This window comes from Bubalus bubalis, chromosome 12 (genome assembly GCF_019923935.1).
Source record: "Bubalus bubalis isolate 160015118507 breed Murrah chromosome 12, NDDB_SH_1, whole genome shotgun sequence".
In the NCBI taxonomy this organism is placed as follows: domain Eukaryota; kingdom Metazoa; phylum Chordata; class Mammalia; order Artiodactyla; family Bovidae; genus Bubalus; species Bubalus bubalis.
The window spans coordinates 82,571,916-82,597,745 of NC_059168.1; the positions used below are offsets into that span (position 1 = coordinate 82,571,916).

General features: G+C 41.1%; 1 protein-coding gene across 3 annotated transcripts in view; it reads left to right on the forward strand.

The window, feature by feature from the left end:
- The window catches only part of NBAS (NBAS subunit of NRZ tethering complex), a 331,354-nt gene that overhangs the window by 236,962 nt on the left and 68,562 nt on the right, over positions 1-25,830 (forward strand). For all 3 annotated transcript variants that reach the window (XM_044926228.2, XM_025261541.3, XM_044926229.2), the window contains exons 43-44: positions 1,700-1,950; positions 3,087-3,421. In XM_044926228.2, the coding sequence (XP_044782163.2) occupies positions 1,700-1,950; positions 3,087-3,421 (586 nt within the window). The remainder of the gene's footprint in view (positions 1-1,699; positions 1,951-3,086; positions 3,422-25,830) is intronic.

Consider the following 25,830-nt stretch of genomic DNA (forward strand, 5'->3'; position numbering starts at 1 on the left):
GTTCTGTGTTGTAAATCTTGATACCCTCCCTGGTGCTGAGCACAGGTCTCTTATCTGTAGAGGACACCTAAGTTTTTGTTCATCCTTCCATCCATTTGGCATTCAAGGCACATGTTGAGTGCTTCCTTCGTACCACACGCTGGTGCTTGGTACTGAGAAGCTAAAGCTAAAGAAGATGTGGTGTCATTTTTGCCATCAAGTGGTACATAGTCTATGTGGGACAGGCAGACTAGTAAATAGTTAAAGCATGTTATGAATAGAAGGAAACTGTGGGGCATTTTTATAGTCCAGGAACATTTTTATAGAGAGGGATATTTTTGCAAATGTTTGAATTGTATCTTAATAGAAAAATAGGATTTCTCTTGAACTGAAAGTTAAAAACGCATTTTGGACTTGCTTGATATTTTGACTTTATAGATTGCTGCCATTATCCCAAGTATTATCACACCCTCATACAGATTTTAAAGTGTATCGTGTGTTAACTTTATTTACATAAAACAAAAACATGTCTTGGCACTTGCTAAAAGAGGGAATTCCAATGAATAGAATGTTGTATTTCAGAGGAGTTGCTTTTAAACTATATAAAGCCTAACTTTTATCCTACTTGAGGTCTCGCTTCATGCTCCAGGTCTCAGTCTCTGCTCCCAGGTTCTTTCTCTGCTGCTGCTATGAACTCTGGAAGCTGGGTGTTTCCATTAGAGCCCAGGGCTGCCTGGAGACCTCTTACAGTTAGAAAGCTTGAAGCTCTTCCTTTGTGGGGTGTCAGGACTAAACTGGGCAGGAGGCACTGTGTTCTGTCCAGAGGAAAGTATGATACCAAAATTTAGCCCTTTCCATCACCCATTTAACGCAAACTGATTAACCAAACAAAACCCCTTAAAATTATTTTCAGCAGTTTGACATTAAATGACTTTTAATAAATTATATTACAAAAACATTTAAGTCAAGATTGAAACATTAAGATATGTGCTTTATTCAAGTGGCTTCTTTACTACAGACAATTCAAGTGCAAGTATCTCTTCTTTCCTATTTTTATTTTGTTTGAACACAGTATCAAGGTTATGTCTTCTGAATATCAGTTCTAGCCTCTTGAATATAAAATTTACGCCAGAAAGTTGGGCGTTTTTCTTCACCTCCCTTTTTCCTAAATTCCTGAAATAATGTTTGTTTACATTTCTATAATGAAGCTCAAGTTTTACCTTTTTTCTTATGACATGAATAAATAATGCATAGTGGAACGTGACAGATCTGGGTTCATTTCCTAGCTAGTAAACACTGGGCTGCTCTCTGCTGCAGAATGTGAAATAATATGACTTTGTAGGGTTACTTTAGACCCACATGAGATAATGTGAAAATCCTGTAGTACCATTTGGAGTGGAAATGACCTGCACCTGTACCAGAAACAAGTGGTACTGCTGTATTTGATTAGGCAGCAAGAAGGAATTTGTGAGAAGTAGTCTTTCTTTCTGGAGAAGGCAATGGCACCCCACTCCAGTGTTCTTGCCTGGAGAATCCCAGGGACGGGGGAGCCTGGTGGGCTGCCGTCTATGGGGTCGCACAGAGTTGGACACAACTGAAGCGACTTAGCAGCAGCAGCAGCAGCAGCCTTTCTTCCTAGGTTTCCAAAATAAAGGGCACTTAAAAAAAAAATGGAACCAAATCTTAACCAATCTTAACACAATTTGTCTCTTAATTTCAGTTTGTCCACAGGAGAAATTGAAAACCGCGCCCAGTCCCTTCATCTCTTTGAGACATTGAAGACCGACCCTGAAGGCTTTCACAAACACATGGTCAAGTATATTTACCCTACGATCGGTGGTTTTGATCACGAAAGGCTGCTGTACTATTTCACTCTGCTGGAGAGCTGTGGCTGTGCGGATTTCCGGAAGTACGCCATTAAACCGGAAACCCATGTTCGGCTACTGAAGAAATTTAAGGTAGTGGCATCAGGTAAGATGATCATCTTCCTGCCTGAATTCATTCTTTAAATTCAGTCTCGGACTTCATGTTTGGTACATGATCGTGTTCCTGTACCGTGGCTGGCATGACTGTGAAACCTCAGTATTTTGATGCTAATTGACTTTAGTTATCTCCCTAGCTCCTTTACTTACTGTTGAGAGACTTAAATACTAGAGAAAGTTAGGTCACACAGTGACTTACAGAAGGCCTGGTATTCAAATCCAAAGTTCTTGAGGTCTTTTTTCCCCTACTCCCATTGTTTATATTTTATCTATATAAATGACAAGGTTGAGACACTTTAAAATAGGCCGTTTGGCAGAATTTTACTTCAATGGAACCTATGTGTTTAAGGAATGTATGAAGCCTTTAAAATAAGAGCTTTAGAATCTTTAATGAATTGTGGAAATCTGTAGAATGGTGTCTATTTGTCTTTATGCTCATAATTAAGAGGTTAACCAGAAGGTATGCAATTAAAGATAGGGAGAGAAAAAGGGGAAAAAAAGAAAAGAAAAGAAGTTAACTACATTAAAATCTCTCAAATCCGTATGAAGTTTTATAATTTACTGAACCCGGGTCTCCTGCATTGCAGGCAGATTCTTTACCATCTGAGCCACCTGGGGAGCCTTTATAATTTATAAGGTACTTTCATCTGCTATTCATAACGATTGTGAGAATTTACTTCAGTTTATCAGTGGTTTACTGAGTAACTGAATTCGACCCTGGACCAGACACAGAGGAAAAGGAGTGAGGTTCAATCCCTGCCTTTAGGTAGTTGATGAGATGTCCGCTGGATGACAGATGAACCTGGTGCAGTTTGGTGAGAGAGCTGTTGGAAGGGGATGTAGGTGCTGTGGGGCGCTGAGGATGTGAGGAGATGTTGCCAGGTCCAGGGTACGTGTGAGGATGCTGGGACTCACAGAGTGACCTGTTGAGGGCTGCACAGTTGGCCAAGCTGCAGGCAGGGATTGGAACTCAGAATTTCAGTTTTATCTCAGTGACAAATGAAGCCGTCTGTTGGAACTGAATCTTTTCATTCAACCCTGCAGAGAGGCCCTGTGTGGGTTTGAAAGTTCCTGTATGTTTATGTTGGAATGAACTACTCTCTCTTTTTCTTGCCTTTCCAATAGGTCTTGATTACAAAAAGCTGACTGATGAAAACATGAATCCCCTTGAGGCATTGGAGCCAATCCTTTCAAGTCAGAATATCTTATCCATTTCCAAACTTGTTCCCAAAATCCCTGGAAAGGATGGCCGCATGCTTTCCCCAAGCTCTCTGTACACCATCTGGTTACAGAAGCTGTTCTGGACTGGAGACCCTCACCTCGTTAAACAAGTCCCGGCGTCCCCCCAAGAGTGGCTGCACGCCTACGACGTCTGCATGAAGTACTTCGATCGCCTCCTCCCAGGAGACCTCATCACTGTGGTGGACGCAGTGACCTTTTCTCCAAAAGCTGTGACCAAGGTAACCAAAGACAGCTTCACGTAGACTGGCCATTTTAGAAGAAATGAAAATTGCCCTTCCGGTCCGTCAATTTGTTTTTGGTTCCTTTGTTGAAATGAGGAATACTTACGTGGTTGGTGGTTTCGTTTTCTGCTGAGCATGACGTATGTTCATTGGGAGGTCATTTTCCTCTATCATAATTGTATAGGTAGTCTGAATCAGGCTTGATGGTTGTAATTTGCACATCCATTTTGTTCATATTATAGTTGTTCTCATAATATGTCATTTTATACTAAATGCTCCATCCTCTTCTTTCCAACTGACAAGTGGAAAGAACCTCCAGGGCCCATGTTTCCTGCATTCAGAGCCAGGCTAACAACTTGCTGCATTGAAAATCAAGATCTTAACAAATTTTCGCATTAATAACACTTAGGACGTGACTGGCTGGTAGAATTGCCTGGAGTCTGTGTGGCATTTTCCAATGTCCATTCTGTGTCTCGGTGAGCACTTTTAACTGGATTCTAAGTCCTGCTGTCGCTCCTTCAACAATGTAGACTTTCACAGAAATAGACAGTATAGGTCCTTCCCCTCCCCTCTTGCCCCTCTCACCCAGACTCCCCTGCTTACCACAAATGTGAATTTCTCATTGCTTGGACATGGGGCATTGTCTCTCCTAGAAAATCTGACTGCTGGTCTCAGATCTAAACAGCATCATCTTTGGGACTTCCTTTCACTTTCTCTCCCGTCTTTGCTGCTACCTTCTCTTTTTACCAAGTTGCCCAGCCTGCCCAGGACCCTACCTCATGTATTTTTACTGTAGTTCATGTTATCCTGAAAACTGAGTATAGAGTCTAAGAATCCAAGTCATTCATTTGGAGATTGGCACAGGTAGAGGTTCAAACATCTACTAGAAATGCTAGTTTTAGCTGCTTTGCTAGATTAATAGTTGTGGGTAACCAAGGACTCCATTTCCTTATTATAACTCAATTAATTCAGTTAATAACTTGGTTTGAAATTTTATAACCAATATGGTGAAAAGGAGATAATCATTTTTGTTGTTGTTAAGAAAAAAGCAAGGATGGTTATAAAAGGATTTAGCATGATATATCTGAAAAGAGCACACATGTAGAGTTACAAGGCTTTGAACTTTGGACCTGCCACTTCTCAGCTCCTTGGTTTAGCCTCAGAAATCTCTGTTAGACTTCTGCCTCCTTAGGGCAAAGGCTGTAATTGGAATTTATGAAATAGATAATAGCATTACCCTGATTTGAATAGGTGAGGAAATGAAATTGAGGTTTAACAAGGTTAATTTGGTAATAGAGGAGCTATGATTTGAACTCAGGGAGGCTTGTTCCAGGGTCTTTGCTCTTAAGTACTGAAGTAGACTATTTCTAAGAAGTAGAACAAACAGCTAGAGTCAAGGGACCTGGAGACTTTGTAGCCACTGTGGGGGAAAAGTAGGGCCAGAGAGCCCCAGGCCTTTCCAGTCCAAGTGGAGCAGCCTGTCATGGAATGGATTTTTCCAGAGCAGGGCTAAGTCTAAATGAGGAAGGCCAGGCCGGAGCCTCGCAATGTCTGGGAAAAGACGAGAGTCCAGCTAATGGTGGATAAATCTCCAAGGGTGAGAAGAAGTTGGAGTCCAATTATGTACTAGCAATGCTGGAAGTGTGTTTTGGAGGGAAAGGGCTGAGCCAGGAGGGGTGTTAAAATCCAAGGAAATGGCTCCAGAGCTGGGTGGGACCTGCCAACCAGCTGAAGGAGCTCTACAAGAGAACAGACTGGCTAGGAAGATGGAGTGGCCCAGGCTGAAGAAGGTTTTATGTATTTTGTCTAAGGGCAGAGACAAAGCCTGGCATAGCCATCCAAGGCCATGTTCTAATTGTGAGCACGGGTGTGGGGGTGGACAGCCAGCCTAGACTTTCCAACAGCAGTTATTTGCTCATGGTTAAGCAAACCTATCCACTCCAGTGTTCTTGCCTGGAGAATCCCAGGGATGGGGGAGCCTCGTGGGCTGCCCTCTATGGGGTCGCACAGAGTCGGACACGACTGAAGCGACTTAGCAGCAGCAAGCAAACCTAAGATTTAGATGCAGAGGCTACTCAGATTGTTATTTATATTTTAAGTCAGAAGATTTTAAGTTACAGCACATTCTTATCACCTTAGTTTCTTAAAGATACCCTCCAACCACGAGAAAATATATGACCCAGTTGTCTGTGGGCATATGTGCAGTTTTTCCGAGGAAAAGATGCATAGCTGACCCAGTTGGGATCGAGTCAGTTAATTGTGGTGGTGTTTTCTCTTAGCCCAGATGGTGTTAATTCTCAGCAAGATATTTTGCTGTAGAATGTGTCAAGAGGTGGTTTCCTACTAAGTCAAGCTATAGAAAAGTAAGACAGCCACATTAATTTGCTGTCTTTAGCTTTATGTCTATTCTTGGTTTATTAACTGGCAAGCTCTAAGTTTTTCGTTCAGAGAGGGCAAATACAAAGTTTAGGTGCAATGCGTCTTTCATATCACACAATGCTGTCCTAGAGAGAGAGGGTATAAAATTCATGTTGAAATACAACCCTCACATGTCAGAGGACACATTTGGAAAAGAAAATGCGGCTGGATGTGGCCAAGTTTGCAAAACACCAGATGTTGCCACAGCTTGTACATGATGTAAAAAATGTAAAATAAGTGTGTGTTACTCATATATAGTGTGCAGTTTTCAAATGTGTACCCACATTTAATTCAGAGCCAAACTTTTAGAAAGAACTGGTGAACTCCTGCTAGAGGGCCTAACAAGTATTCAGATACTGGAATTCATAGAGGAATATCCCCAAAGCCTGAATTTCATACCCATTCTGTGATGAAATAAGCCTGCTAAGGCACTTTGCCTTCATAATAATAGTCGCTTGCGCTAGCAGAATTCATAGACATTCTGGGGAAAAAACAACATTATGTCATGTAGGCTAAGATTGAATTTGCATGACATTCGAGGTGATGAATATGCAGAAGGGAAAAGAATACAAATGTTTCAAGTGCATTGGCTCTAGTTCTCAATTGCCCCTTTCCAGTTGAGTCAGGTTAGGGTTGCTCTCATATTGCTTTTCCAAATCAGTAATTACAAACATTTTTATAGAAGGGCCAGAGAACGAGTTAGTGGGTTAGAAATCCAGGAAAATGGTCAGCAAAGCTGAAAAGCAGGTCAGAACACCATTTGCTTGTTTCAGACATGATGTGATTATAGAAGGGGGCTGCTGCTGCTGCTGCGAAGTCACTTCAGTCGTGTCCAACTCTGTGCTACCCCATAGATGGCAGCCCACCAGGCTCCCCCGTCCCTGGGATTCTCCAGGCAAGAACACTGGAGTGGGTTGCCAGTTCCTTCTCCAATGCAGGAAAGTGAAAAGTGAAAGTGAAGTCACTCAGTCGTGTCCAACTCTTCACAACCCTATGGACTGCAGCCTACCAGGCTCCTGCGTCCATGGGATTTTCCAGGCAAGAGTACTGGAGTGGGGTGCCATTGCCTTCTCTAATAAAAGGGAGCACTTGCATGTAATTCCAGCCTTTGTGTTCTGTGCTCAGTGCTCACTCTCGTTTGCTGGTAGAGCTACATCCAAAAATAAGGATGTGGAAAATACTCCTCCTATTTAGGAAGTGCTCCTCTGGAGTTTGCCCGAATCCTTCTTTTAAAGCTCGGTAATCACAGAATTAAAAGTGCCTTCTAGTGTCCTGCCCACTGCTTCACAAACTAGATTGGGTAGGCGTTTACCACCCGCTCCCCACCCGCGTGCACCCGAGGTTTCAGCTTCTACCAGTTTGTTCATTTGGGAAATGTATCTCCTTTGGGTTAGAGCAGAAAAATTCTTGAGAACTTCTTTAGTCTGACCTCTTACCTTGAGCATCATTTCTATTGTTAATTAAGCCACTACCTCTGCTTCTATATTTATTTACACACACACACACACACACATACACACATACACATAAGGAATCTTTCTTTCTCTTCTTACGTTGCCGACTTTCTGGTTCTGCCTCCTGATGCTGTGGAAATGGCATGAGGCCATCTCTTGTTCATAAGACTGTTTAGATTCTTGAACTAAGCTACTATTTCCTCCCATTGTCTAGACTAATTGCTGTAAAAATCTAGAAAAATAGATTTATCTTAAAAACCATGATATGATCTAAAAATAAATTTTACTTCAGAAGTTTAAGTCACAAGCAAAAGGCTGCATTGTAGCTATAACTTCAGGATCTTTCCAGTGCTAATGCCGTCTGTTAACTAAGAATGGGAGTGCATTTTTCACCATAATGAAAATTGGTGACAGAAATCTATGTAAAAATGTTTAGGTAATGCATATTTCCTGATTGCATGGCATGATATATGACTTTCTGATGCATCAATCAAATGCGTGCCATACAGATTTATTAAGTATTTAGGCATTATTGTGTGCCGTATACTCTATTAGTTGCCATTGGAGACATCAAGACATAAAAGACATGCCTATAAGAAACTTAAAATTAAGGGTTTTTTTCTTTACAGTAAAATTATAGTAATTGAGAATTACTCTCCCTATGAAATTAGAAATTCGTTGATGGCAACGATGTTGCCTTTTATCTGCAAAGCTCCAGGTATCTAGCACAGTATAAAAACAGATACTCCTTAAAGTGGTTGTTAAAATAGTTATTATCATAGATGGACAGTTTTTACATCTTTTGATTTGTGAATGCCTTATTATTCTTAGCAGTTATTGAAGATCCTAAACAACCTTTGTTTATGTAATATCTGTTGATATTTATCATATTAGAGATTAAAACCAACATATTTTAAAAATACATGTTTAATTCACTTAAGACTACCAATAATAGATCCATTTATAGGTTGATGGTAATAGCATCTCTTAATGGAAAATAGAAAGAGTTATTTCACACACACACAAAATGAAAGCGTGACATCATTTTACAGTTACATGTCTGGCTTAATGTTAACAGAACACAGCTAGGTTCTCCTGTTTGTTTCTGTGTTCAGTTTTTGTTGTTTCGATTGAAGAAGATGAAGTTTTCAGCCTTACACAGATACAAGGTTAGAAAAGGGAGGTGTGCTTTAATGGCCTGTGGTGTAATTCTGAGTGTTCTTGCCACACTAAACTCTCAACAAAGGATAGATTCTTACAGGCTAGTTGTAGTGCAGAATCAGAACCCCTATCCTTGATATCTCTGTGCTCCATTATACTAAAACTGTTATTCTAGATCGTGCTTTGAATGGCTCTTTTACCCGCGTATGATTTGGAATATAATGCATTAAGCATTTGGAAAATTGGCTCACTGAGTTACGCAAATCATCCAAATGTTGATACAGAGCCTTATACATCATCAACAAAATCGCATGGATTATTCTGAACACTCATCTCATCCAGTGAGTCTTTAAGCATTGGGAAGCTGTCACGCTCACAGTTGTGGGTACATGTTTTCCAAAATTCCGATTTTTGCTTGAAAGCTTAAGTTGTGTCATTGGCAACAAATACTGTGAGTTATTTTTCTTGAAGTGATAGGCTCACTTTGTTCACGTTGGAGAAAATGTTTGCCAAATATTCAAGTCTGAATAGCCATTATTTGTCTATTAAGTCGTTCTTTCAAGCACAAATGGTAATGTATGCCAAAGCAGCTACTTCACCTCTTCATGACTGAGAGAGTCATTCAAACACTTTTTCTTTATTATATTTCAGTACACAGTGAGGCATTTTATGTGTATCTCTCAGTCCTTCGAAGATAATGCATTCAGTGGTTGAGATTTAATGAATTATTTTTACTCCTTCATCAAGAACATTCTCAAATGAAAATACCAGTGGAGAGCCCAGTGACTCTTAGGACAGCTTGGTGCCACTCCCTTGATTGTGCTAAGTCCCCACAGTTTTATCCACCATTGCTTTTTTACCATCATCTAAGTGTCAACATGGCGAAAAAGGTAAATAATGTTTTCATGTCATTATCAAAATAATTTTGACCTTGTTCACAAGGTCACTCTTGAAAAGAGTCATAGACCTTTGTGGTTTGTGGCCCACACTTTGAGAACCAGTTATAAGTTATTCTTTTCAAAACCACAGCCATCCTGGTGCCCATATGAAAGAGCATTTCAACTTCCTAAATATGTGTAATACAAAAAATAATGAAGATATGTCTGGTCAGTGCCTAAAGGATTGTCTTATAGTTCAGTTCCTCAAAGTAGCTTTCTAAATGTAGAGGTGTCATAAAGAACTTGAAAATGTAAATGGAATGTGTGCATGGTAATGTCATGATAACACTCTATGAATTTTTGAGCTTGCAATATATCTTTTCCTTCTACAAAGTTTAGCTCTTAGAATTTTTTTTAGCAAACATATACATTTTTCAATATTAATCAAGCTTAGCAGAGAGTTCTCTGGGAGAGGCATACATTCACCTCTTCCTCAGTTTCATTCCCAGGCCAGGATTTCACTTTAGAGAAGAGGTGATTGATTTTTCCAGGACTTGAATGCAGTAGTTTGAGGGTCATGATTAATCATGGCTCCACTCTTTCTTTACTCACACCCCCTTTTAGAATTCAGGAGGATGAAAATGACTATCAACAATAAATAAATACTGTCGGAAGAGCTGGAATTGGGGAACATGGCCTGGGTCTGCAGCCCAATAGTCTGTCTTTCATGAAAATTGACACTTGTTTGAAACTTGGCTTGTTAAGAACGGCTGCAGAAAGTCATTCTAGAAGGAAGCTAAGGATGGGTGTGCCCTGACAGGCAGGGCAGACTGGGGTTGGGACATTAACCTGTGGCTCTGAAGTCTGCTGTCATCCAGCGGGGAGGAGTCAGGAGATGGGGAGAGGGATGCCCGCGGTGCGCTTGCTATAGTTTTGGTTGGAGTGGCAATTTTCTTCTCATAATGGAAAGATGAGGAGAGGACAGGGGACTTCTGGCTTGCTTAATTAATTCGGGTTGATAATGAAACCTCTTGCCAGTGAGGGGAGAAAGGAGTCTAGAGTCTGTGGGGACCTGGTGCTGTTACCCGCCCTGCCACGCCCACTCCCTGAGGCCACTCCTCCCGTCCCTGTGAGTCGTGTGGCGCATCCTCCTGGGATCGATCAGTCGTGGCAGTGCAACCTGTTGTAGAAAACTCCAGCCTAGGTCAGAAGAGACCCTCCTCCGCCTTCCTGTGGACGAGGCTAAAAATTCACTCTCTGTTCTGTTTCCCATCTCAGATTTTTGCCTAACTGAACTGAAGATTAAAACTCATCACAAGTTTTAAGTTAAGCCATGAGCTTAAATGAGAGTAGAAATAGGCCAAGCGTTACAGGTCAGCAACTTTAAAATGACCCAAATTTAAATTCCCGTGATTAAATTCCCAGGGAGAAATTGACATCCTTAAAATCAAATCCACTTGCCCTTTTAGTTAAAGTTCAATTCCATCGAAATCCAAAATTCGTAAATTCAACAAAAGTAAAGTTCAGAGATGGTTTTCCTGGTTTCTGCTCAGTCTTACAGAGAGGGCTACGTCAGGTGTCTGGGTGATAAATCAGGTTCTTTCAGCAGAATACACCTTCTTTCACTCTAGGAGTAGCTTCTTCAGCAAATCTGAAGTTAAATTAATCCTGCCCCAAGTTTTCCATGCATTGCATTTTAAAAACCCTTAAAGAAAAAGAGAAAAAAATTAAAACAGTAAAATTAAAACAGTATCAACCTCAACTCCATGACCTTGTAAATTAGAAAACTCAAGCAAATCACCAGCTCTGAAAGAGCCAAGCAAAATCCTGTTCCGAGTTCAATCCAGACACACATTCCTAGAAGGCTGGAGAGCATGGAAGAGGCCTGGTGGGGTGAGAGCAAAGGGGAGTCGACAGAAAAAACCCCCACTGGGTTTAACTTTGCCAGCGTATCAGGTCAAACCGCTTATCCAGAGATTGGTTGGGTAGGTCTCCCATCAAGAGGTTAACTGTGATGTGTGTTCTCCATGGAGGAAAGAAAAAGCATCCATCTTATCGCCTCTCTGAGGCTGATCTATCTCACATGGCCCCATCTGCAGTCACTCTGCCTACCTAATTTCCATTTCCCCATTTAAGCTCTGCATTCCTCTCAGTTGTGTCCCAGTGGCTACTGTTGCTGTCTTTTATTCTATGAAATCCCACTTGTCTCAGAGACCTTTCTCTAGGGAGCTTTGCCACTCATGCCGGTGTTTGTTTCTGCTGAAAATCACCCTCAATAGATCTCTCAACTGAAATCAACATAAATGGTTTTGAATTCTGTGCCCCTAAGGACCACGAGAAAACTGTTACCTTTGCTTTGTGCTTGTCTGAATTGAAGTATTTCCATCATATATTTGGGGCTTGATGGGGAAAGAGCAGTAAATAGTGTCTCGTCTTCCAAAGTTACAGTCAGTTAAGAGTCAGAGGGATCAGCCAGATGAAGATCAGTTACTTTATTGTTGGGAGGGTTGGAGTAGCAAGCATGGTTGATTTTATACATTCAGCCTTCCTCGTACTTGCTCCCTGCCCAGATCTTTAGACATCCCTGCCAAACACGAGGATATTTTATTTGGAGAGCATGAGTGCGTCCTCAAGAGTGCTGCCTCCCACCTTGATTCCCACCCATGGGACCCCGAGCGGTGGCCTCTGGGTTAGTGCTGCCTAGTAGAACGGTGATGTGAACCACCTGTGGAATTTGAGAAGTTCTAGTAGTCACATTTAAAAAAGGTGACACAAAATAGGTCAGTGTCCTAAATGTTACCATTTCAACCCACGTCTCCTGCATTGCAATCAGATTCTTTACCATCCGAGCTTCCAGGGAAGCCCATAAAAATATGAGCGAGATATTTCCACATTTTTGTTTTTGCTGTTTTGTTTTTATTTTTGCATGCTCTTTACCATCTGTTGCGGACTTGTTAATAAAGACGAGTCACATTTCAAATGTTCAGTAGTCATATGAATGTATTGGACACATAATGCCTCACTTGAACCAAAGTCCACACTTATCCCACAAATGTCGGCCACCGGGAGGACAAGAGCAGGAGAAAAGTCACAGGCACATCTCAGAAAGAAAGGGAAAGGACTAGCCACCCAGAGTCAGTGTCTTCCCCCTTGTGTCATCAGCTGTCCCTCCTCCTCCCCCGGAAGTGAAAGGCGAAGAGAAGAGCAGCACTTTCCTTCTCAGGACCAATCGGGGAACGTCCTCCTCTGCAGGCCTGGGTAGTAACTGTGCAAAGGACAGGAAAATGGTTCCTGCCACACATACTAAATGAAGGTCAAGCTAACAATAAATTATAAGACCTCAGGCGTTATCTGTCATCTACAGAGATCACTGCACGTGCTGTGTAATAACAGTGGTAATAGCTCCCATTTATTGTTCACTTATTATGTACCAGAAGCTGGCTCTCCACTTGACCTTCTCTCTAGTTATCATCACAGTGACCCTACAAGGTTGATATTACATCTCGGTTTGAAATGAGCACATTGAAGGTTAGAGGTTAAGTAATTTGTTCAAGGTCAGAAGCAACTTAGTAGCTGAGTCAGAATTCCAATCCTAGTCTTATCTGTTTAGTGTTAGAGGTCTTCAGCAAATGATAATCTTTTTTCCTCAGGGAGGCACCCACTATTTTCTGAAGCAGATTGGATCCATTTATGTTATTTCTTATATGGAGTCCACATCTGCCCCTTATCTGGTCTCTTTTTTGTAACAAGAAATAGAACCACTTCCTTCCTTGCTCTTTGAGAAATGGAATAAAAATACCATATATTCCCCAAGACTTTCATGCCCCATTTCTTCTTTATCCCTCAAATAGCCTGGATTTCATGTGTTTCAGTTATAATCACTTTTTCCTTGACACAATTTATATGTGTGTTTCTCCTTTTTTTAAAAAAAAAAAAAAAAAGGAGAAGAAACGAAAAAGTAATAAAAAAAATCGCCTCCATGTATTACTTTTCCTAGTGCTATTGTAACTGATTACCACACCCCTCAGTGCTTAAATAATACCATTAATTGTCTTTAATTTTGTAGGTGAGAGGTTTTTCAGGGGACTCTCTGGGCTGAAATGCAGGTTTAGGAAGGGCTCCATTGTTGTTGGAGGTTCCAGGGGAGATGAGTGAAGGAAGTGAAACTCCCTTCTTTGGCTCGTGGCCCCTCTCCTCCATCTTCAAAGCCGACAACACTGCCTCTCTCCGATTCTCTGTCTTCACATACTTCTCTCCAACCAAAGCCAGGAAAGGGTCTCACTTTCAAGGACTGACGTGAAAAGATGGGAGCCTGTGTGAAAAGCCCTGGATAATCTCCCCGTTGCAGGGACTGGACCATTAATCACATCAGCAAAGTCCCTTTGCCGTTACCATAGCATGTTTGCAGATCCAAGGATTAGGATATACCTCTTTGGGGGACTGTGATTCTGCCACCCTTTACTTTTATATGTAATAAGGTTTTAGACACTTCAGTTCAGTCGCTCATTTGTGTCCTGCTCTTTGTGACCCCCTGGACTGCAGCACGCCAGTCCTCCCTGTCTATCACCAACTCCCAGAGTTTACTCAAACTCATGTCCATTGAGTCGGTGATGCCATCCAACCATCTCATCCTCTGTCATCCCCTTCTCCTCCTGCCCTCAATCTTTCCCAGCATCAGGGTCTTTTCCAGTGAGTCAGCTCTTCGCACCAGGTGGACAAAGTATTGGAGTATCAGCTTCAACATCACTCCCTCCAATAAAAACTCAGGACTGATTTCCTTTAGGATGGACTGGTTGAATTTCGTTACAGTCCAAGGGACTCTGAAGAGTCTTCTCCAACACTCCAGTTCAGAAGCATCAGTTCTTCGGTGCTCAGCTTTCTTTATGGTCCAATTCTCACATCCATACATGACTACTGGAAAAATCATAGCTTTGACTAGACGACCTTTGTTGGTAAAGTAATGTCTCTGCTTTTTAATATGCTGTCTAGGTTGGTCATAACTTTCCTTCCAGGGAGCAAGCATCTTTTAATTTCATGGCTGCAGTCATCATCTGCAGTTATTTTGGAGCCCCCAAAATAAAGTCTAACACTGTTTCCACTGTTTCCACTGTTTCTCCATCTATTTGCCATGAAGTGATGGAACCAGATGCCATGATCTTAGTTTTCTGAATGTTGAGCTTTAAGCCAACTTTTTCACTCTCCTCTTTCACTTTTATCAAGAAGCTCTTTAGTTCTTCTTCACTTTCTGACATAAGGGTGGTGTCATTTACATATCTAAGGTTATTGATATTTCTCCTGGCAATCTTGATTCCAGCTTGTGCTTCCTCCAGCCCAGCGTTTCTCATGATGTACTCTGCATATAAGTTAAATAAGCAGGGTGACAATATCCAGCCTTGATGTACTCCTTTTCCTATTTGGAATCAGTCAGTTGTTCCATGTCCAGTTCTAACTGTTGCTTCCTGACCTGCATACAGGTTTCTCAAGAGGCAGGTCAGGTGGTCTGGGATTCCCATCTCTTTTAGAATTTTCCACAGTTTATTGTGATCCACACAGTCAAAGGCTTTGGCATAGTCAATAAAGCAGAAATAGATGTTTTTCTGGAACTCTCTTGCTTTTTCCATGATCCAGCGGATGTTGGCAATTTGATCTCTGGTTCCTCTGCCTTTTCTAAAACCAGCTTGAACATCTGGAAGTTCACGGTTCACGTATTGCTAAAGCCTGGCTTGGAGAATTTTGAGCATTACTAGCGTGTGAGATGAGTGCAATTGTGTGGTAGTTTGAGCAGTCTCTGGCATTGCCTTTCTTTGGGATTGGAATGAAAACTGACCTTTTCCAGTCCTGTGGGCACTGCTGAATTTTCCAAATTTGCTGATATATTGAGTGCAGCACATTCACAGCATCATTTTTCAGGATTTGAAATAGCTCAACTGGAATTCCATCACCTCCACTAGTTTTGTACATAGAGATGCTTCCTAAGGCCCACTTGACTTCACATTCCAGGATGTCTGGCTCTAGGTGAGTGATGACACCATCGTGATTATCTGGGTCGTGAAGCTATTTTTTGTACAGTTCTTCTGTGTATTCTTGCCACCTCTTCTTAATATCTTCTGCTTCTGTTAGGTCCATACCATTTAGTTTCTTTGACTTTAAAGTTAGTATGGTTGATCTTAAATCAACTAAGATCCACTGTCTTACATATAAGAAAGTATGTATGCATTATGGCACTATATCAGCTTTGTGTTTTTTTTTTTTTTAATACCAAAATGGAAAAATGGTAAAAAGTATTGGGAAAAAAACCAAACCCTTAAAGCTGATGTAGTTCCATAATGCATACATACTTTCTTATATGTAAGTCAGTGAATCTTAGTTTATTTAAGATCAAACATACTAACTTTAAAGCCAAAGAAACTACATGCATGTCTTTCTAATTACTGGGGTGTGTGTGTGTATATGGAGAAGGCAATGGCACCCCACTCCATACTCTTGCCTGGAAAATCCCATGGATGGAGGAGCCTGGTGGGCTGCAGTCCATTGGGTCGCTAGGAGTCAGACACGACTGAGCGACTTCACTCTCATTTTTCACTTTCAAGCATTGGAGAAGGAAATGGCAACCCACTCCAGTGTTCTTGCCTGGAGAATCCCAGGGACGGGGGAGCCTGTTGGGCTGCCGTCTATGGGGTCGCACAGAGTTGGACACGACTGAAGCGACTTAGCAGCAGCAATGTGTGTATATATCCACATTGACCTTTGTGTATACATTACAACAGTGAATGAAGATCTTTTGATCTTCATAATTTTTTTAAATTGAAAGGATGCATGTCAAATGCATGTTTGTCTCAGAAGATACTGTTTCTGAAGATACTTTTCTGAATGAAAGGTTCCTTTGTCATATATTTTTTAGGACTATTTTTTAGAGCAGTTTTGGTTCACAACAAAATTAAGAGGAAGGTACAGAGGTTTCCTAGTTGTTCCTGCCCCTATACATGTATAATCTCCCCCACTTTCAAGATTCCTCATTAGGAGATACTTTTTTTTTTTAATTGATAAACCTACATTGACACATCAACGTCACCCAAGCCCATAGTTCACCTTACTGTTCACCTTAGTGTTGTTCTTTCTGTAGTTGTGGACAGATGCATAGTGACATTATTATCTAACCACATTGAATATCAGAGTATTTTCATTGCCCTAAAAATCCTCTGTGTTCTCCCTGTTCATGACCCCCGCCCAAACCCCTGGCAACCGTTGATCTTTTTACCATGTCCATATTTTTGCTATGCTTTTATATAGACTATAGCTATATATAGTCATATGCTCCATAGCCTTTTCAGAATGGCTTCTTTCACTTAGTAATACACGTTTGAGATTCTCTGTGTCTTTTCATGGCATGATAGTTTATTTCTTTTTAATGCTGAATAATATCCCATTGTGTGGATATACTGGTTTATTTATCCAATCACCTACCACAGGACATGTGGTCATTTCTTAAGTTTTGGCAATTATGATTAGAGCTGTTGTAAACATTAATGTGTAGGTTTTTATGTGGATGTAAGTTTTCCGCTCCTTTGGATAAATACCAAGGAGTACAATTATATGGTAAGAGTGTGTTTAATTTTGTAAGAAACTTCCAAACTGTCTTCCAAAGTGACTGTACCATTTTGCATTCCCACCAGCAATGAATGAGAGTTCTTGTTTTTCCACATCCTAGCCAGCATTTGATGTTGTCAGAGTTCTAGATTTTGGCCATTCTGATCTGTGTGTAGTGGTATCTCACTGGTGTTTTAATTTACATTTCCCTGAGGATATATGATATGCAGTATCTTCTTACATGTTTATTTGCCATCTGTATATATTCTTTGGTGAGATGTGTTTTAAAGTCCTTGGCCCATTTTTTAACTGGCTTGTTTTCTTATTGTTGTTTTAAGAGTTCTTTGTATATTTTATATAACAGTAGTTTATCAGATGTGTCTTTTGTAAATATTTTCTTCCAATCTGTAGCGTGTCTCTCACTTTCTCGACATTGTATTTCTCAGAGCAAAAGTTTTTAATTTTAGTAAGGTCTAGTTATCAAGTATTTCTATGGATTATGTCTTTGGTATTATATCTGAAAACTCATATCCCTACTCAGGTCATCTAGATTTTCTCCTATGTGATCTCTTAAAAGTTTTTAGTTTTGTGTTTTACGCTTAAGTATAAGGTCCATTTGTAGTTAATTTTTGTGAAAGATGTAGGTCCGGGTTTAGATTGATTTTTTTTTTTTTCCTTCCTTTTTTTGGCATGTGGATGTCCAGTTGTTCCAGCACCATTTGTTGAAAAAACTGTCTTTGCTCCATTGTATTGCCTTTGTTTCTTTGTCGAAGATCAGTCAGCTGTACGTATCAGGCGTACGCATATGCTGTCCATTTCTGCCCTAAATTTTAATGGTGTTTGTTGTTGCTATTTTATAATCATACTGAACTTGACTATTGGAGAACAAAATGGCAACCCACTCCAGTATTCCTGTCTGGAGAATCCCATGGATTGAGAAGCCTTGTGGGCCACAGTCCGTGGGGTCCCAGAGTCGGACACGAGTGAAGTGACTTAGCAAACTTGACTGTAAAGCACTACATTTACTCAGTTTTACAGGGTGACTGAATATTAACTCATAATTTTTTCTCCTATAATCTCATCAGTATTTTGCCTATTTATCTTTGGTTTTGATGTAGTCAACATTTGACTCATTTGATTTCAAACTGAGTGACTTTATCCATTCTAGATACATTCAGAAACTGTTTATGTGAGCACATTTTCAGTACCATTGTTCTAGGTGCTGTAAACAGGTTTAAATAAAGACTCCCAAGTTCCTTGCCCTTTTGAAGCTCACAGTTGATTGGGATAAATGTATGAATACATATCAAATGAATTTATAATTTAATATAAGAAGTATCATTAAGGATATTAATAAATGCCATGTGTTCAAAGGAAGAGATAATCAGTAAATGTTTATTGAATGCCTTCTATATTCCAGGCATATATTTGTTACTAATGCTACATAGTAGTGATTATTTCAGGGTTTTTAAATGTGCAATATATATTGCTCTCATCTGACCTTCAGCTAGATTGTATGTATTATTACAGTTGTAAACATTATCCTTCCATTCCTGTTCTTAAATGCCTTTTCATTTAAGGCACCATTTTTTTCTATTTTCCAAGGTGAGAGTTTTGTTTGATAAGCATATCCTATCTTGACGATAATGCAGAAAGCCAGGAGCTTAGGAGATAAACAAAAAGGAGCAAATCTAAAAAAACAAATTGTCTTTCCCATGTGATTGTCAAAGGCACAGAATAAAGGGAGCAGGTAGAATACTCAAAGGATAGAAAATAGTTTTTGAAGCATAATATGATGTAATATAATTTATTCATAAATAAAACATAGACAGTCCTATGAAAAATGACCTGTTACAAGACTCTAAGAAAAAGAAAGGCTGGCCTGTTAAAAGTCTTATGTAGACTTTACATTTCCAAAGTTGATTATTTGCCCACTTGCCCTTTTTCCATTTATGAAAAGTGAAAAATCCACAAAGTTCCCTAGATGTCGGTCTGGTTTTCCTATTTGGCACAGAATCTCTTCAAGTAGGCATCATTGGCTACTTTGTTCATTCACTGACCAGATGTTTTTTGAGTCAATGAATAGGCTGGGAAAGACAGCCTGTGTGATGACCCTTAATGATCTTGACCTTCCAGTGTTTAATCCCCTGTGTGATCTCCTCCCTTTGAGTGTGGACTGGACTGACTTAATTCACTTTTAACAAGCAGAATATGTACAGCAAAGTGACGGGATGCCCTTTACAAAGTAAGTTCTGAGAAGACCGTGGCTTCTTTCTTGGGTGCCGTCTCCCCTCCTTGGGTCATGCACTCTTGGGGAATCGACACACCTTGTTGTGAAGAGCCCCAAATGGCGAGACCAAGGATGCCAGTCACCATGGAGTAACTGTGGTTATGCATCTCCTGCCACCCAACCAAGCGACCTGATGAAACTGCAGAACTGACCAGTGGTTCATTTCTAGCCTCGTAAAAGATCTTAATCCAGAGAGGCACCTAGCTAAACCATACCAGATTCATGAATCATAGGAACTGTGAGATAATCAATGTTTTAAGCTTCTAAATTTGGGTCGTTTGTTATCCAAGACTGAAAAAACACCATCAGTGCCTCCTGTGTATCAGAAATTGTTCTCAGTGCTAGGAATATAGCTGTGGTCAGATTCAGAAGAGTTTTGTTGCCAAGCAGACAGCCTATGTTTAACAGGCCCGTTTGGCTGCTTCCTCAAGGAGGGATTGTGGGTATGGCATCCACTCTTGTGTATTGTGACCTGTAGAAGAAGCAGCCTGAGAATTGGCCCTTAGATTGTCTGTCAACATAACCCTGTAACAATAAGAGGGACTAATGTTTTCTTCCGAAAGTCTTTCATAGTCATCTAGGCTAACAATGGATGTGGATTAACCGTTTTCCTCTTCTCCTCCAGCCCTCAAATAAGATACTAGAAGAAGGGGAAGGTGGTATTTATTGTAATGTTACTCTGTGAATTGTCCTGCCACCTCTGTGAAATAAATACTTTTATCATCATTTTAAGAGATAAGAAAATTAAAGCTCAAGGATGTTAAATGACTGCTCCATGAGACTGCTTATGAGACTGTGTCTCATGAGCTAAACCAAGTCAGGATTCGTTGATAGGCCTGCTCCCCAAATCTTGCTTCCCACGGCCTCCCTCGACTGAGAAATTTGGCTGCAAAAGCCCATCTTGGGTACTCGTGATTATTGGCTTGACTGGCAAGCTGAAAACTCATTCTCTGTTTGTGCTTGGAAATTATTTCAAATTGGCTATGGTAATAATTTAGTAAGATTGAAAATTGGCTGAAAGACCATGCTCGCCGTCCAATCATAAATGATGATGCCTCTGTTGCTGAGGAGGAGTCTGGCAGGCGCTCAGCTGCTGTGTGTTTCCGCAGCCCTTGCAGGCTTCTCCATGAATAAAGCACAAGAAAGAGTACACACTCCTTCCTGGGAGGCTTGTGGGCTCTAAATTCACAGGGGGTGGACGTCTTGGGGAAGACAGAAGAATAAATCAGCAATCTTAGAATAATGTACAGCAAATACCAAAGTGTATTTTAACATTTAGGAAAAAAAAGAAAGGCGAAAAATCCAAAAATCACCTCCCTGCTGAAATGTTATTCTCTGCCTGGCTGACTTCAGGGTTCTGAATTTTTTGTTGTTCAACCATAAATCTTCAGTGATGTGGGTCCCCCTCTCCTCCTCCATTCTTTGTTCATCCTATGATCCCTTCTCTCATTTATTAAGTACCTTTTAAACTTATAAGCAGATTTATCTTCTAATTGTCGTTTTATGAATACTTTCTCTTGCCTGGGCAGTAAAGGGATTTATAATGGAAAGTCATGCCCTCTCCACTCGGCTGGTGCCAAAAGCTTTTCAAGTAATGGTACCCAAAGGAAGATCCCAGCCATCTCAGGATGCTGGTTGTTTCTGCCTACCGTCAGGGGGAACTTTTCACAGATAGAGATGGTAAACAAATATAGTAGTGAAGGATTCAGAATTGATATGATCGATGACTTGTAATGTGGTAGCAGTGAGTTAAAAATGGTTAACAGTTAGTTGATGGGACCACCCAGGAAAGGCCTCATAGTAGATGAGGTATTTGAGTCCAGTCTTAATAAATGAGGGTGTTGGTCATGCAGGGAAAAATTAAAAGAGGAGGGGCATTCCAGGTAGATGTGGCAGTTTGGTACAGGCATGGGATAATCTAGTGCCTTCAGTTGACTACAAGACATATGATATAGATAGAAGTATCTTGATGAGGCTACAGAGAGAAGAAAGAGTCTGGTAATGAATGAATGCTTACTTGGCTAAAGGTTTTAGACTATCCTGAGAATGGACCTATTAGATGTAAATTTTAGGCTGGGTAGTGACATTCTCAGATTCTTGCTTTAGAAAGATCACCTTGGTGATGATAAGAGAAAGGAACAGAGGGCACCAGCTTGGACACAGGGAAACTCCAGTGTGAAGGCCAGTGTGGTATTTTATGGGAGAGATGAAGATGGACCAGAGAGGCATTGACACGAGACTGACTCAGTTTGTGCTAATTACTGTAATGCAGGCATGTGTGCTATATCTCTGCTTTCATAATGCATTTCTGTAAACATCCTTTGAGGATGCTGTTTAACCTTTTGGTCACTGAATCACATAGCAAGTTCCTTAATCATAGTATAACCAGCTTTCTGCCTAGCGTATGTCATCTGATGAGCGAGTTTTTCATTCCACCCATATGTGTGGAAGACTATGATGAATTGATGCCACTTATCAAATGATAAAATTTCCATGAGGAGAACAGAGTAAAATACTTTTAAATTAACAATGACCCTGGAAAATCTGGAAAATTCCCTCCATTAATATTGTGGCCATCCCTTCATTCTTTCTGGAATTGTTTCTCCACTGATCTCCAGTAGCATATTGGGCACCTACTGACCTGGGGAGTTCATCTCTCAATGTCGTATCTTTTTGCCTTTTCATACTGTTCATGGGGTTCTCGAGGCAAGAATACTGAAGTGGTTTGCCATTCCCTGGCCTAACAGAAGCAGAAGATGTTAAGAAGAGGTGGCAAGAATACACAGAAAATCTGTACAAAAAAAGATCTTCATGACCCAGATAATCATGAAGGTGTAATCATTCCTACTCACCTAGAGCCGGACATCCTGGAATGTGAAGTCAGGTGGGCCTTAGGAAGCATCACTACGAACAAGGCTAGTGGAAGCGATGGAATTCCAGTTGAGCTATTTCAAATTCTAAAAGATGATGCTGTGAATGTGCTGCACCCAATATGTCAGCAAATTTGGAAATCTCATCAGTGGCCACAGGACTGGAAAATGTCAGTTTTTATTCCAATGCCAAAGAGTGCTCAAACTACCGCACAATTGCACTCATCTCACATGCTAGTAAAGTAATGCTCAAAATTCTCCAAGCCAGGCTTCAGCAATACGTGAACCATGAACTTCCAGATGTTCAAGCTGGTTTTAGAAAAGGCAGAGGAACCAGGGATCAAATTGCCAACATCTGCTGGATCATGGAAAAAGCAAGAGAGTTCCAGAAAAACATCTGTTTCTGCTTTATTGACTATGCCAAAGCCTTTGACTGTGTGGATCACAATAAACTGTGGAAAATTCTAAAAGAGATGGGAATCCCAGACCACCTGACCTGCCTCTTGAGAAACCTGTATGCAGGTCAGGAAGCAACAGTTAGAACTGGACATGGAACAACAGACTGGATATTGTCACCCTGCTTATTTAACTAATATGCAGAGTACATCATGAGAAACGCTGGGCTGGAGGAAGCACAAGCTGGAATCAAGATTGCCAGGAGAAATATCAATAACCTCAGATATTCAGATGACATCACCCTTATGGCAGAAAGTGAAGAAGAACTAAAGAGCCTCTTGATGAAAGTGAAAGAGGAGAGTGAAAAAGTTGGCTTAAAGCTCAACATTCAGAAAACTAAGATCATGGCATCCGGTCCCATCACTTCATGGCAAATAGATGGGGAAACAGTGGAAACAGTGTCAGACTTTATTTTGGGGGCTCCAAAATCACTGCGGATGGTGATTGCAGCCATGAAATTAAAAGACGCTTACTCCTTGGAAGGAAGGTTATGGCCAACCTAGATAGCATATTCAAAAGCAGAGACATTACTTTGCCAACAAAGTTCGTCTAGTCAAGGCTATAGTTTTTCCTGTGGTCATGTATGGATGTAAGAGTTGGATTGTGAAGAAGGCTGAGCACTGAAGAATTGATGCTTTTGAACTGTGGTATTGGAGAAGACTCTTGAGAGTCCCTTGGACTGCAAGGAAATCCAACCAGTCCATCCTAAAGGAGATCATTCCTGGGTGTTCATTGGAGGGACTGTTGTTGAAGCTGAAACTCCAAGACTTTGGCCACCTGATGCAGAGAGCTGACTCATTTGAAAAGACCCTGAAGCTGGGAAAGATTGAGGGCAGGAGGAGAAGGGGACGACAGAGGATGAGATGGTTGGATGGCATCACTGACACAATGGACATGGGTTTGAGTGGATGCCGGGAATTGGTGATGGCCAGGGAGGCCTGGCGTGCTGCAGTTCATGGGGTTGCAAAGAGTTTGACACGACTGAGCGACTGAAGTGAACTGAACCAAATATTGTGGCCTTTCATCATATCAAATTAAATCCTGGTGAATCTTAGACACATTGTGAAGTTCTTTGAGTGGCAGCACGGTGATGAATAGAGAGACAGGTTTATAGTTAGACCTTCCTGATTTCCCATCAAGCTCGACCTTGGGGAAATGACTCTTGAGTTTTCTCCTCTACATAATGGGGAATAATAATTGCTCCTATATAAATATAGATTAATTTTAGAATGTTTTTAGACACAAGTGAAAATCCAATTAAATTAGCTTAACTGAGCAGAAAATTTCCTGGCTTATGTAACTCAAAAGCTCAGAGGTGGGGCTGACTTTGGGGTTGTGTGATTCAACAATGAGTGGTCATCAAGGAGCCAGTTTCTGTCTCTTTTCTCTGTTGTCTGTGGTGTTAGTTTCACCCTCAGGCTCTTTGCTTCAGTGCACTGAGTGATGGAAACAGGCTACATCACTTCCTAACCGATACACAGCAGGTAGGGTAAGAAAGCTCCACGTGCGCACAGAAAAGAAAACCTGAGCCTCTCACTCAGGGGTTACATCACCCCCCGAGCAGATTCCTGTGGCTTTTGGTCGTCAGTCGGCCCGACCACCTGTGGTGAGAGGTGTGGGATTACCATGAATGGTCTGACTCCATCAGGACTAACCCTAGGCAGCCCTGAGTCAGTCCCATGGCCATTGCATGGTCAGCATTTACTAGACAAGGTATGAAGTGGACGTAAGGGAGACAAGCACAGTATCTGTAACGGACACCTTGAATAACCACTGTGAAGATTAAATGAAATAGCAAGAATAAAGATCTTGGTGTCAGTAGGTGCTCAGTACCAGTCCGTTCCCCTTCTGCTTTTCTTTAGCCCTCTTTCTGTTTACTGTCACCTAGAACATCTAAAAATGACATTTGAATTCCTTTCAGCCCAGTTTCAAACATCTAGCAACAGTTCAGTTTGGTTTTGAATGATCCAACCTAGTTGTAAGAGTTAGAATAAGATCTAGATTTTCATACTTACACTTGGTTTTGACATAAACTCATTAGATCTACTTAAAATGCTCTTAATAATAACAGTTTGTGTTGTGTATCCCATGCACGCATTTGATAGTAAAAGATTTTTAAATGGAAAATGTGAATGAATGCTTTCACAGCCCCCTGGACAGGAACCTTCACTACTCATTGCAGGAACATCTCGTTTCTAATATTCTTCATGGCCCTCTTCATTAGGGTAAAGGTGACCTTCAAGTTGTTGAAGAACTTAGGGACGTATTGGCTATGTCAGTGCTGAAAGTAAACAGTACAAAAGATAGGGCCATTTACACTTGCTGAAGAATGATAATATTACTGTGATTATTCCATAAGGGAAAAGGCGAAGATAAAGTAGCCTCTGTATCCTCCATGATTCATTTTTATTATATAAGCAATTGACAGCTAAAGCAGAGGAGCAAAATTCTACTGTTGATTTTTTAAAGTATATGATTCACTATGACAAAACCTGCATTCTTATTTTTATGTTTGAATAGTTTGTAAACTCGGAGAAGGCAGTGGCACCCCACTCCATACTCTTTGCCTGGAAAATCCCATGGACGGAGGAGCCTGGTGGGCTGCAGTCCATTGGGTCGCGAAGAGTCGGACACGACTGAGCGACTTCACTTTCACTTTTCACTTTCATGCATTGGAGAAGGAAATGGCAGCCCACCCCAGTGTTCTTGCCTGGAGAGTCCCAGGGACAGGGGAGCCTGGTGGGCTGCCATCTATGGGGTCGCACAGAGTCGGACACGACTGAAGCGACTTAGCATCAGCGCAGTAGGGGATAAATTGTTTCATGAAACTTGGGCTTTTAATACATGCATACATGCCCACGCATATATTCTGATACTGAGATTTGATGCACACAGTGTGCGGGTCTTGGGCAGAAATGTTTGGAAGCTTTGGCCACCTGATGCCAAGAGCTGACTCACCGAAAAAGACTGGTGCTGGGAAAGATTGAGGGCAGGCGAAGAGGGGGACAGAGGATGAGACGGTTGGATGGCATCATAGAGTCAATGGACATGAGTTTGAGCAAACTCCAGGAGACAGCAAAGGACAGGGAAGCCTGGCGTGCTGCAGTCCATGGGGTCGCAAAGAGTCGAGTACAACTTAGTGACTGGACAACAACAAATTCCCCATGTTGCAAGTTCACCTCACCCGCTTCTTCACAGGAATCCTCGCTCATCCTTCCAGTCCTGGCTTAGGTGCCACCTCCTTTGTAAAGACTTTCTTGCCTTTCTAAGACAGATACTTTTTCTTGCACCT